Source organism: Salvia miltiorrhiza, chromosome 1 (genome assembly GCF_028751815.1).
Source record: "Salvia miltiorrhiza cultivar Shanhuang (shh) chromosome 1, IMPLAD_Smil_shh, whole genome shotgun sequence".
Classification (NCBI taxonomy): Eukaryota; Viridiplantae; Streptophyta; class Magnoliopsida; order Lamiales; family Lamiaceae; genus Salvia; species Salvia miltiorrhiza.
The window spans coordinates 69599304-69613770 of record NC_080387.1 but is presented as its reverse complement, the minus strand read 5'-3'; the positions used below and the strand labels follow the sequence as shown (position 1 = coordinate 69613770).

Below are 14467 nucleotides of genomic sequence, written 5' to 3'. Positions count from 1 at the left end.
GATGTTAATGTTCTAAAATGCTTCATGAATATGTTTATGTGAAGAGCATGTTATGATGGAATGTTGAATGTTTTGCCTTTCATGGCATATTTTTGCAGTCTATGATGTTATGATCAGATGAATGATAGAAAAGTGACATATGTTTTCCCAGAGAACATAGATTGTTATAAGTTGCATGATCACAATTTTAAAAGAACATAGACTACTAGATTAGTAGTATATCTCTACAATCTAGATTCTTAAGGTGATGATGTAGAAGAATGAAAGAGAACTTAGAGCGTTTCAGCTCCCTTAAGAAAATGATGGTTCTTTTGAACTACAAAGAGGATTGAAAAGATATGTACGAGGTAAAGGAAAAGCACAGAATGACGATACGCGACGAATTCAAGGTAAATGTTGCATCAAAGGTTGAACCATAGTCTCTACGTTCAAATGTTCAAGTGCGACGGAATATCAAATCGACTTTTGCTACAAGATAGATTTTATGAATAGTGTGTTTTGCCTGTGTACGTATGTCTGTGTGTATATGTCTTAAGAGAGGTTTGGGGTTTGAGATCAATAGGATAGGGAACCTTAAGATAAGTTTAGTTGTCATAATGAACTTATGTTTTGTTATGTATAGTATGTTCATGGCTCTCCAAGTTCGGGACGATGTTTCCCGTGTGACTGGGAGGTGATGATGTTGGACCTGGCCAGTCCACATGATCCAAATCTCAGTAGACGTCTTTTGGGTTGAAAACCCATGTGTTTCAACTTTCGGTTGAAAAGCCAGATGGGTTCTTACTCGAGGTCGTTTTGTTCGACCTAGTAGTTAATCATTTCATACCCTCTGGTCATTCTTTTGATTCTCTTGAACAATTTCTACAACACCTTGCTTTGATGTTGTGTTGAGTTTGAGCTTTGCAACTCGTGAGTTGTCATAATAGATTCCCTTGTTTGATAAGACCAAGAAATGTTAGTCTACCGATGTAGTATACTACCCAAATTATGGCTTCGTATAATTGTGTCTCATTGTAATTAGTTGAGATTAGTCTTTGTCCTGTTAGTGATATCGACCACTCATTACGATAAAAATTCAAAGTTTAAGCTAAGACCGTAATATAGTGTTCGAGTACGAGGACTTAAGTTAATTGGTCTATGATAGTTTTAAGATAGATTCATAGGAAAGTGTTGTACATGTGTAGGTAACAAGAAATGGGTTGATGGCCATTTTGGTCTTTGGAAAATAGGATACTCCGTAGATGAGCCCTAGGAATGAGGTAGGAGCAATGAACCGCCGCAAAAGAACGAGGGAACTTATTCTCAAGTAAATCTCGTGTATATAATTTAGAATTGGGAATCCAATTGATATGAGGAGAGACCCGAATCTATTCTAGATCGGAAAGTTAAAGTACTAAGGAATAAGTCGATACCTTTAGTAATAGTTCTTTGGAAGTACCATGATCAAGAAGAGGCGACGTGAGAACTCGAGTTTAGCATGAAGGAGAAATACCCAGAATTATTTCCTGTGGTACAAATTTCGGAACGAAATTTCTTTTAAGGGGGATAGTATATCATACCCCGACTTTTAATCCCTGATTAAGGGCTTTATTATTAATAATTAGGGTTCGGCATCCATTTATAATAAAAACTGGTTTGATTATCTGATGTGATTTAATCATTATATATGTGTTTTAATGTGCTTAGTTAAAGGAAAATTTTTATAAATGTGGTGCATAAGTTTTAATTGGTGAGTTAAGTGTATTTATATGAGCCACATGAATTTTAAATTATGCATGAAGTCATGAATTTTATCTAAATTTGATAGTACATGTAACACCCCGTACTTTTACCTATGTTGTGAGATAGTGTCTTAACACTATTGAGAATACTGAGATGTCAGAGAGATTGACTGTCCTATTAAGAAAATAGGAATAATGAGTTGGAAATAGAGTCGAGAAACAAAGAGTGAAAAACCTTGATAAAAAAAAAAAAAAAAAAAATCGGTCGGAGAGACGTCTAGTTTGTCTGTGTTTGCCGACTGCTTTGACGTGATATTATGTGAAATTACGTGACTGATTGATTATGTGAGTTTTGTTACGTATGTCATTGTGAGCAAGTTATTATGATTTTTATTTGATAACCTTAGCACTTGGAATTTTAATTAAGTTTTCAAAGCAAGTGCAATTTATTTTTACCGAGAAATCAAAGAATGTCGGTTTATGAAAATTTTTCCAAACAAAATATTTTCAAATTATTTTTCCTATGATGAGGAATATTATAATTGAGTGAGTGCACTAATATTAGTGCCATATTTATATTGGTCACAATAGTTTTGTGTTATAGCATTGCATTAATTAGTAATTAGTCTTTTATGATTTTGTTAATGTAGCTTAATACATGATTTATTCTAGACTACACAACCTTACACACACATGATTATTTTAATCTAATAAGCATGTGATTAATTTCCTTAGCCTTACTTGAAGTGGACGTGTGGTATGAAGATGAAGGGAAGGGATTAGTGTATAGGGGGGGGGGGACAAGTATTAAATGGTGAATAGTGTTTGGTCTCCAATCATCCTTCCTAAGCAAGACAAATTCACTTCATTTCCCTCATTTTCTTCACCATTCGGCCACTCTCAATTTCTCTCCCTCTCTTCCGATTTTGCTCCAAAAGATCACCATAGATGAATCACCAAAGCTTCCAAGTTCACATCAAGATCAATTCCTCCACCAAATCAACATAAACACCTTTCAATTCTTGAAGATTTCAAGAGGACCGTGGGGTTTGGTTTGAAGAGTGAGAAAGGAAAACTTTGATTTTTGTTTAATCTTGGGTAAGTGATTCTTATTTTTATAGATCTAGATTGTATGATGTTATATGTGAGTATATGATCATGATTGAGCAAGAAAATCACCCAACTTATTTCTATGAAATTTTCGAAAATTAGGGGCTTGAAACCCTACGAAAAATTGTTGTTTGTTTTCTTGAATTGGCTTGAGTTATATGATGATTGATGATTATTGAGTTAATATATATGAATATCTTGATGATTAGCCATGAGATATAGATTTTTCTATTAGGTTAGTTTACCTAAAATTGGGATGTTGAGATCCTATGGATCAATTGATGTATTGATGATGGATTTGAGTTTATGAGATGATTCAGATGATTAATGATGGATGAGATTGAAGCTTGAGGTTGAGAGGTGAAAAATGAAAAGTGTTAGTTTGAGGAAGAAGATGACATACATGTGTATCTATATGTGATCTTGTTTTATGATGTTGATTTGTGCTAATTGGTAACCTAGGATGTTAGATCTATGATTTGATCAATAGGTTATACATGATTAGTGATATTTTCAAAAGAGTTTAGTTTAATAAAAATTAGGACTTTTTGCCTATGTGTTATTAAAGTGATTTTGGCTTAAGATATATGTATTTGAGCATGATATTAGTGTATAATTATGTTTGAGTAAGTATTTTGTTGGCTAAGAAAATTTTTGACTTAGTTTAGTTTATATGAGTTTTTGAGTTTTCATATTTTGAGAAGTCGATGATTGATAAAATGAGGTTTAATTGTTTTATGACCATTATGTGAAAGTTTGTCATGTTTTATTAAGAGTTTTATGATGATACATGAAGTTTCATTAGAGTTTAGTACATGATAAAAGGGAATCTATATGTGTATAATGATTTATATGATGAATGAGATCATGTTTGAATAATTGAGTAATTTTGTGCATGAAAATGAAAAGAGAATTTTAATGATGCGTTCATTGAAACGTTTTACTAAGAGATTTGAGGTTATGATGTAAGAAGAGAGTCAAGATTTGAGTATGATGAGCATTATATTGTGCTTGAATGTTTGTGAGTGTTATATGTGTTTAAAATGAGCTTTAATGAGTTTCCTTGAAGGAATGTTGAGTTGAGTATTTTAAGAGTTTGAGATGAGATTTTGGTGAATTTCGTAGGCCTACTGACCTACTGTGATCGACGGTTTTTCAATGTCAAAAAGCTTTGAAATTTTAATACCAAGTCTCTACATGAGTCTTGAGAACATCGGTAAAATTTCAAGTCATTTGGACTTCGTCTATTATTTTTATAAAATACAAAACTGAAACTGCACATTACTACCGAGAGTTTCAGAGAGCAGGGAAAGAGTCATTCATTTCAGTAGCTTCCTGTGTGATCTAGCTTTCCAAAATTTTATGGTATTAACCTTATTGTGTTAGCTAGATATACACAAAATGTGAGCCCAATTTGACAACATTTACTATTTTTCAAAAATCCAAGTTTTCGATTGCTCAAAACTGCCAAATATGGTAGACTGTAGTAAAACAGTTATATCTCCTACAATACTTGGAGTTTTTGACTCTACTTTTTTATATATATATATATGAAAATAGACTCGAAGACCTTTCTTTTGGTATGAGTCTAGAGTCCAGGAGGTGTCGGAGTAAGAACAGGTTAGATTTTGAAGTTGAGTCAGTGTAAAAACAGAGCATGTTTTGATAATGTTTGATTGTGTTTTCTTATGTGCCTTATGTGATTGTGTTGTCTATGTGTTGAATGAGATTAGACGAGCCTTATATGAGAGATAAATCGAGACTTAGTACCATGATTTTCTTGAAACCTATCCTTGAACTTAAGGATTTGAGATGAGTGGAGAGTTTATATAGAGATGAGTAAAGAGATAGAATATGAGATAGAGCATGAGTTAAGGCTTTATGAGTATGGATTTTAAAAGGATTAAAATGTTTTAAATCAATTCCTTTTTAATGGAGTTTAAAATGCTTATTTAAGTCATTTATAAATGAATAATGAGAAATGCGTAAAGAAGTTCGTAAATGAATCGCGGCATGAGATTTTCAAATTCCCTAGTAAACTAGGGAGATATTATGAAGGAACAAACAATGAACGAGACTCTCACCACCGAGTCACTACAACAAATTGGAGAAGGAAAAAGTTCACGCGCAAACAAGATATGTACACCACGTCAAAATGGAGGTAAAGAAAAAGGAAATGGAAGGAAAGCACTAGAACTAAACTTAAGGTATAACCCAACCCCAAGGCTAGTAGGCTCAAGTTAAGAGAGTGAATGCTTTGGCTAAAGTGCCAGAAGCTACAGCAAGAATAAAGTTGGAATGCCACCACAATAGAAACTTAGAAACCCCCATTAAATAATCATTTGGAAATGAGAAAATGAGTTTACATGGCAGAAGGAGTGCCATTAATCTTTAAGTGAAAGTTACCAAGATGATGAGAAAAGTTTGATATTAGAATTCCCTAGTCAAATCTGAGAAGGTGACTTAGGACGAAGGAAACAATTAAGGTAGTTCACCACTTTACTAAGATGAAGTGGGTGAAAGAATGTTGTTAGGTCCTGAACTGGTCCAACAGATGATTGAAAAAGTCGACCATATCAAGCAAAGAATCAAAGAAACTCAAGATAGACAAAAGTCTTACGCCGATAAACGCCAATCGGAATTAGAATTTAATGTTGGGAATCGAATTTTCCTCAAAATCTCTCCCTCAAAGGGAGTTATACGTTTTGGAAAGAGGAGCAAGTTACGACCCCGTTATATAGGACCTTTTGAGATCCTAGATAAGTTAGGTCTTTGTAGCCTATAAGTTGGCTCTGCCACCAAGCATTGTGGATGTATACAATACGTATAGCACCTCGCAATTAAGAAAGCATGTGATTAAGCAAGATAAAGTAGTCCTAGCCAGGACCTAAGTTGTGATAAGAAATCAGTCCAGATACTTGATCGCAAGATTCAAGTTTTACGAGGCAATAATATTGTTCTCGTCATTTAGTGGAACCATCACAGGATGGAAAAGGCCACAAAAGAGATGAATGAAACGAATGACTAGTATCACAAGATAGAATACCAGATATGCAATTCCGAGGACGGAATTTTTATAAGAAGGGAGGAATGTAATACCCTGTTTCCTCGAGCTAAGTTTAGAATAATTTTGAACTTAGATTTAAGATGATTCACGCCGGAATGAGAAAAAGAATTTATTTTTAATTCCAACAAAAATGATTTACAAAAACATTTGTAAATTTAGTTATTAAATTTATATGCATTGCATATTTATTTAATTTAGCATTCAAGTATTTTCACGAGATCGATATTTATTTAGCGAACCCTGAAGTATTTATTACAGTCCCGATATTTTATCCTGAAGGATTTTATTAGTTCAATCAACACCGCATCTCACACCATACCCTATGTTCCTAATAGCCACCCTATATCATGATTATTTTTTTCATACATGTCTTTAACCACTCTATATCATGATTATTTTTTTTCATACATGTCTTTATGCAGACAATCAAATCTCCCATATCTTTATCAAATTTCTTTTGCTTTCTTTAGGCTGTCCACTTTCTTTTGCTTCCACTTTCAAATTCCACTACACCTAACAGCCAGCCATATAATCAAACATCAAAACATGAACCCATCCATCCATACAATCTTTGAGTTCTCAAGAAAACAGCAACGCCGATTTCATCAATAGAAGCAATCAAAACCAGTATCATTCATTCACAAAGGTTCTACCTTTTCTTTATACATCTTTCATTTATTCTTTACACAATCCCAAACCATATCAGACTACATACATTTTTCATGAATTCTTTGCAGATACACAACAAATAGAAACAGACTCCATTCCACACCTACAAGGTTATTTCTATGACTCGAGCACTTCTTTTGAAACAGAAACTCAAGTTAGAACCCATAACACATACACTGATTCCATTATATATAAATTTGCATATGACAACAAGACCCAAACTCAATGATGTTTATTTATCGTCTGTGCATATACATACATACATGAAGCATGTTTTCTAAATAGAAAAGAATATATTTGTTTTATATTGGAAGCATCAATGTATTTGAAGGAATAAAAGTCGAGTTTTGAGGATTTGTTGAGGTCAGGACGGCGGCGGCCTGAGAGTCGCCGGCTGTCGGGAACAGGGAATGGGCTGGGGCTGGTCGGAGCTGGTCTAGGTAGAGGTTAGGGCTCCGGATGCTGCTCGTCGGCGGGAGTCACAGAGAGATTTACCTTGCTGTGGTGTAGAGTCGAGAGGTAGAGGGAGGCTAGGGCTCGGCGGCGGCTCCACCGCTGTTGTCCGGCCGAGGATGGAGCATGAGAGATGAGGGTGGTAGCTGGTCTGGGTGGAGGCCAGGGCGCGGCAGCCTTGCTGTTGCTGTCGCTCGGCCACGGTCGGAGGGAGAGGAGAGTCGGAGTCGGCGGACGGCGGTGGTTAACTCCCGCTGCTATCAGCCGGAGTAAGAGTAAGATCTGTGAACAGGGGGCTGGGTCGACGGCGGCAGTGGCTTCTCGCTGCTATCGCCGGAGTTCCAGAGGGAGGATCGGTCGAGAGAGGTCAGAGAGAGAGCTGGTGGCGGCGGCTTGTAGCTGCTGCTCCTCCGGCGAGCTACACTGCGGCGGCGGATTCTGAGAGATGGACGGTGGGTTTGGCGTGGAGAGAGAGAATGAGATCTTAAGCGTGAGTGTGTGTGCGTGTGTTGCGGCTGATGGGGGGGAAGAAGAAGGGAAGGGTGATGGGCTTTGAGTGTTGGGCTTAAGAGAAAGGGTTTGGGTTTTGGGCTCTTTTTGTTTTGGGCCGATTTTAATTGTATTAAATTTCAGTTTGGGCTTCTGATTATATTAAATCATGGGCTGCCCAATTATTGATTTAATTGGATTGTGCATATTTGTTTTAAAGAGCTACACTATTTTAATTAATTAGACTTCTTTGAGTTTGATTAATTATTTTCAAATATTAGTTTTCATAATAATATCATATTATTATTATGTGCATATTTTAAGTAAGTACTTATTATATGTTTTAAGCATGACATGAAATTTCATTTGCATTATGCAATAGAAAGTTTTATGATTTAATTGGATTTATTTATAAATTCAATTATTATAAGAAAATCGAGTAAGGATATTGTTGGTGTCCTTAGCTCAAGAATTAGCTTTCAATTTTTATTATTAAATTTGAAAACCCGGCGTGATGAATCAAGTATGTTTAGTACATCCACTAAGACTTTAAGTTAGCTTCACGAGACCTATTAAGAATAGAATTTCTTGTAGGCTTTATGAACCAAGGGGATTAGCGCTGCTTTCCCAAGACGAGTTTATGTGATTATGATCTTCAGGCTTTGCCTATCCAGGTGGGCATTACTTTTACTATACGTATATAGAGATCCCCTGCGTGTCGTAGGCCTCTTATACGAATATATGCATGAGATGATTTTAACTGTTAATTTCATATTATTATTATGCCCAAATGATAAATGACTTTTATGAAATGATATGAAATGTTTATGAAATGAAATGAAATGTTTATGAAATGATTGACTGCCAAAAATGTTTATGTTTTACGTATGTATCCTATCTGTGTTGGTTCGCCAACTTTAAAGGAAATCCAATTGGGATCCTATGCTAGACAAAGGTCGCTAGCTAGGGTTAACGTGTACACTTATGGAGACCGCGAGTTGCTTGCGACCGGTCTTGGCGCCCGTGGTAAGGAGGCCTCCTTCCCGGCGCGTGACAGAAAGGAACAGATATGGATCATATGAAGGAAAATGATCGGCCGATCGACTTTATGAAAATGAAAGAAATATTTTAGTAAGCACATGTCATTTAAGAAAACCCATGTGTGTTACTGTTATGGCAGTTCAATTTATATATGTATGCATGAATGTATTTTCGGCTATGTCCACTGAGTATTTTTATACTCAGCCCTGCATGTATTTCTAAATGTGCAGGTTGAGCAACTGATGGAATGGAATGATGTTGAGCGGGTGTTCCTTTGACATTTCAAGAAATGTAACATTGAGTATACATCTTCATATGTATATCTCACACGTTTTCCGCTGCAAAACACTTTAATTAGGATAGCTCTATGTTATGAAGTTGTGATACGTGTTATTGGGTAACCCACCTTAATCAGTTCTCATTTATGTGTATGTTTTATAATTATCCAAATAATCATATATGATCCTAGCATTTTATCTATGAGTGACATTTCCATATACTTTATTGTTAAGTAATTGTCCATTTTCATTTCTTATTGTTCACCCCAAGTCATAACCCCGGTTAACCCGTCATTGGGAAAGTGGGCTGTGACACTATCTTTTTATAAGAAAATTGATTATTATATCTCTAAACAAACTCAACAAATTTAATAGGAGTATTAACAATATTAATATAATTGACTCTTTTAAAAAATAATGTAAAATAATTGAACTTTTATTTATGTTTAAAAATTTAATTGACTCTTTTATTTATGTAAAAAAATTATTGATAGAATAAAATAATATTACTATCAAAATACATCAAATTATTATAATTTATTCTATGAAGAAAATTATAAAATTATTACATTCGAAAGGGTAATATATATATATATATATATATATATATAATTTAAGGGACATTAAAATTAATTATAAAATTATTATAATTTAAGGGACATTAAAATTAATTAATTAATTAATTAATTAATTAATTAATTAAGGGACATTAAAATTAATTAATTAATCAAAAGGATAATATATATATATATATATATATATATATTAGTTTTTAATTAATTTTAATGTCCCTTAATGGGTTACAACATCTTTTTAACGTTTTGTAATTTTTTCTCATCATTATTTTTTTTTATTTGTGACATTTCGATTTTCCGTATTAAATAATCCTATTTATTTTACATTGAAAATTTGTTAATATGACACAATGTTACTATTATAAGAAGATAATATTACTCCCTCTGTCCATAAAAAATAGGCCTTAAAGGGAACAACACGAGTTTTAATAAAAATAGTTGAGTTTATTATAGGTGAAGAAAGGATCTCACTTAAAAGCAGTGTTAATAATGATTATTAATTAAATTGTGAGTGGAGAAAGGGGCCCATCATGTGATAAAAATTTCTAAAAATGAAAAGTGATTAATTTAATCTCATCCTTAATTTAATCTCAAGTACTCATTTCTTATAATGGTGAAACCTTTTTTCACTACATAAAAATCACCACTCATTTTTTGAAAAATTATATTCACCAATAGTGTCATATTTTTGGTGAATTAAGGAAGTATATTGTATGTGCAGCTCACGCAAATTTAGAATCATAACCACCGCGCATCGCGCGGGAGATACACTAGTATTTAGAATAGTGAAATCTTATGCATAGGTGATGACGGCTTTGCACCGCTTTAAGATTGAACATAAGATTTAGATCGAAAAAAGTAGCATAAAATCGACGTAGCAGCAATTAAAATTTCATACTTTGGATTCCAGTTTTGTCATTTCTTGAAGGGTATATATCAATTACTATTATTTCAATATTTGTATAAATTTAACGAAAACGTCACAACATTTGTACACAAAGGCAAAAAATGTCCACATTTCAAAATACTCACATGTATGTCCCAAAAAATATTTTGAACGCTTAAAAGATGATGCGTTTTGCCGAGCGCGTACTGATATATCTAACGTAGCTTAAAAATATGACGTGGGAGTTTACAATTAAAAACAAACTAATAAATTAAAATTTTAATTTCTTGAAAACGGCATCGTTCTTATTATAATTAGTATAATAATATAATTTTAATTCTCAAAAATTTTCAATGGAAATTACGTTTACGTAGTATAGACCATGTCAGATATGACACATGCCCTCCTACGAAGCATGTTATCTTTTGGGCATCGAAAATAATTTTTGGAATATTAGGTGATCGTTTTAAAAAGTTGAGTATTTTATATATATATAATTACACTTACTTTGAGATATTTTTATTAATTCGCCCAAATATTGAGATAATAACTCATATTTACCTTCTCTTTTTTTTAGATGCATATTTATCCTCTCTTTAATGTCATGATAGTATCCGTACGGCAAAAGATCCGTTCAACTTCCACTGAATCAATAATATTCATTTTTTTCAGAATCTTGTATACCTTGAATCAATACTGTTAATTTTTTTTAGAATCTTGTATACCTTGAATCAATACTGTTAATTTTTTTTAGAATCTTGTATACCTTGAATCAATACTGTTAATTTTTTTTTAGAATCTTGTATACCTTGAATCAATACTGTTAATTTTTTTTTAGAATCTTGTATACCTTGAATCAATAATATTGATTTGTTTTAGAATCTTGTATACCAAATTTATTCAGTATTGAATATAATGCATGTAAATCTATTAAATAATATTATGATGACGATGTAATCCACAAATGTATCCAACAAATTAAAATATAGATGCAATGTCAATGGGCCTAGAAAACTGGATTGCTCGACAACTGGAGACCAAAATATTACAGTTAGTTTTTTCCATTTTCTTTATTTTATTTTATAGATAATCGATTACCTCGGCAACTAGGGCCCACTTTATTATTTAACTAAAGTTAACCGTATTAACACTTAAAAACTTCATATCTTAATTATCTCATGTTCTTGTCATGCACTGAATTTTCAATTCTAACTTCAAATATATTGATGAGTGTCTTCATTCATTCTGTCTTTTTTTTCCCTCTATAAATCCAGATCTAACATTTTAATTCAAAAAACCACGTAAAAAACAAAAGAAGATTGTATGATTTAGACATTCAAAATTGCAAAATTGGACTAATATGCGCAATGGAACTGTTCGATAAAATGCCTGACAGAAACGACGAAATGCTGCCGTCGAATGAAAATCGCAGGAATGGAAATATTAGCAGTGGAAAAGCAATCTGACGTTGTGAAATTACGAATTCATTTTTTAGCTCAAACAGTTTAATATTGAATTAGAATTTTAATTCAATTTTTTTCTTGTCCATGCGTGAATAAAAAAAAGACAGTATTTTGCTATGATTGAGCCTATAATTTGAATTGCTTTGGGTTGTAGTATCTTATTGCCGATTTTGTATTTACTAATTCGGTATCTATGGAGTTAAAATTAATTATAGCTGACTTTAAAAAAAAAAAATTCTAAATGCAGTAGTTAATGATCTGGTCTTAGGTTTCTTAGCTAGAGAATTAATCTGGAATTTTTTGAGTTCTTCAAACAAGAAACATGAGTAGGATAAGATTAGTTTAATGTTAATGGGAATGATCAAATATAGAGTATATACGTCATGCTTAAATAATGAATGATGTGATAAGATTGGAATACTATGTATTCTGTGTTATTATGCATTTATTCCTTTAGATTAAATTATTGCCAAAGTTTGCTGTAAATTAATTAAAGAGGTGATTTTTTAAGAGGGGTATAGTTAGGATAGTTCAATATATATTGCAGATAATGGAAAGGACTAAGTAGTACTGCAAATTATTTATATACTATTTTAGGAGAATCAAGAATTTTGCAACATGTAGATACTTTTTATCTACTTATTTTGTCTCTTGTTATTCACATTGATTTTCCCAACAATCTTGTCTTTTTATATCCAACTCTTCTTTGATTATGATGATGCTCCCCTTTCGCCTCTCGTTATATAACTGCTACTCCATTTGAATTTTTGCTTTGCCTTAATTAGAAAAAAAATGGTGTTGTTTACTCCATCAATGCAGCGTTACTTGTTGATGTTATTGTTGTCAGCTGCAGCTTCAAGAATTTCAGGCATCTTAGCTTAACTAGTTTTGCTCCCGTTTTGGTTTATCTCGAATTCTCTGTGATCGAGGCTTTTCTCCTTGTTGCAGATTGCTACGACCCTTTGGATCCGAATGGAAACATCACAGTTACCTTCGACATATTCAAGTACAACAACGATGGCTACGTGGTTAGTATCAGAAACCCAAAGTTTGTTTAGACGGGTGCTCTTTTTCCTCCTATCGTATTTAGTGGTATTGGCATTCTTCCACTTTAGACGAATGCTCTTTTTCCTGGTCTCTTTTATGATGTTAATTGTTTTGGTGTTGGCATTCTTCCACTTCAGACTAATGCTCTTTTTCTTGGCCTCATTTATGATGTTATGTTTTTTGGTGTTTTGACATTATTTCATTTTAGACGAGTGCTCTTTTTCCTAGTCGTGTGGATGATAGTGTTTGGCACTCTTCTCAGGCAAGAGTGAGCATCCGAAACTACCATCAGTATCGTCACGTGGAGAGACCGGGTTGGAAGCTCGGGTGGTGGTGGGCGAGGGAGGAGGTTATCTTGGCGATTTCCGGAGGTGTTGCGACGAAACAAGGTGAATGCAAAGCTTCCACTGATGAAAAACCACATTGCTGCTCGCCCGATCCTGAGGTGGTCGACCTAGCACCGGATGCAACGACGGATAGCCGAACGGATGGTTGCTGCCATGACGGCGTGCTGGCCGCCTGGGCCATCGACCCTCCCATGTCTTACTCGTCCTTCGAGATCACGGTAGGGAATCTGGATCAGAACAGGACCGGCTACCTGGCCCCCCTCAATCTCACCCTAACGGCCCCCGGTCCGGGCTACACTTGTGGCCCGGTTAGGGAGGCTCCCCCAACGGTCTCCTCCGTCGTTGGGGGGAGACGAGAGGAGCAGGTTTTCAGTGAGTAAATTGTGGTGTCAACATTCAAGAAATGAAAAAACTAGTCATGTTCTGATTGTGATTGTGTGTGTGTTTTTTCTTTCTTTCTTTCAGGGACGTGGAAGTCGGAATGCACCTACTCGAGCTATCTATCTAGCAAGACCCCGGTGTGCTGCGTCTCGCTCTCGACATTCTACAGCCCGGACATCACGCCGTGCCCCTCGTGCAGCTGCGGGTGCCGGATAGCCGATCAGTCCGCCAACTCGTGCATCAGGTTTCAAGCATCAGCATTTTGAATTTGGATCAAGAAACTTATTTTTTGGAGAGCTTATATTTTAACAATTTATAAGTTGTTTAAAAGCTTATTTTGTCAAACACTTCTCAAAGGCATTGCTCATATAATTTCTATATCTCTGTTTTTGGAAGCAGTGAAGGTGCAATTCCCTCAAATATACCAGAGGCTGAGCTAGTTAAATGCACTGATCACATGTGCCCTCTTAGAATCCACTGGCACATCAAGAACAACTATGTCACTCACTGGAAGGTGAAACTAACCGTCTCCAACTACCACTACGGGAGGAACTATTCCAACTGGAACGTCGTCGTTCAGCACCCCGGCCTCGGGCGGTCCTTGGCCGCCCTCGGGTTTAACAGCACAATGCTTCCAACTACTGGTGTCCCAGGTACTCAAGAATTGGGCTTCATTTTTTGAGAAAATTGCGCTTAAATACACGAGCTGTTACCAAATTTTGGCCTTGCACGTGATGACGTGAACTAAAAACTCTGGCTCTCAAAATTCACAAACTTTCAGTTGCTCTGACTGTTCACTCGAATATCAATCGCCCCCGAGTTGTCTACATGCCTTAAACGACCAATATACTAAACGATGTAATCAGATTTCTACACCACTTCAGCTAGCCACCAAGACATTAATTCATCGAAAATGACAACCGGGTAAAAAAAACAGAAC

At 34.7% G+C, this 14467-nt stretch overlaps 1 protein-coding gene and 1 long non-coding RNA gene across 3 annotated transcripts in view; both read left to right on the top strand.

Annotated features, from left to right (window-relative positions):
* LOC131005525 (COBRA-like protein 1) overlaps window positions 1-14467 on the top strand; it is a 28818-nt gene that overhangs the window by 13727 nt on the left and 624 nt on the right. Inside the window, exons 1-5 of one of the 2 annotated variants that reach the window (XM_057932539.1) lie at window positions 11433-12620; window positions 12701-12780; window positions 13062-13518; window positions 13612-13771; window positions 13927-14180. In XM_057932539.1, the coding sequence (XP_057788522.1) occupies window positions 12545-12620; window positions 12701-12780; window positions 13062-13518; window positions 13612-13771; window positions 13927-14180 (1027 nt within the window). In that variant the 5' untranslated portion in view covers window positions 11433-12544. Of the gene's footprint in view, window positions 1-11432; window positions 12621-12700; window positions 12781-13061; window positions 13519-13611; window positions 13772-13926; window positions 14181-14467 lie in introns of those variants that run through there. The other variant, XM_057932540.1, reaches the window with a different exon arrangement.
* LOC131005530 (uncharacterized) lies at window positions 7967-8975 on the top strand. Its single transcript, XR_009095282.1, has 2 exons — window positions 7967-8183; window positions 8781-8975. It is a non-coding gene; the product is annotated as an uncharacterized LOC131005530 (long non-coding RNA).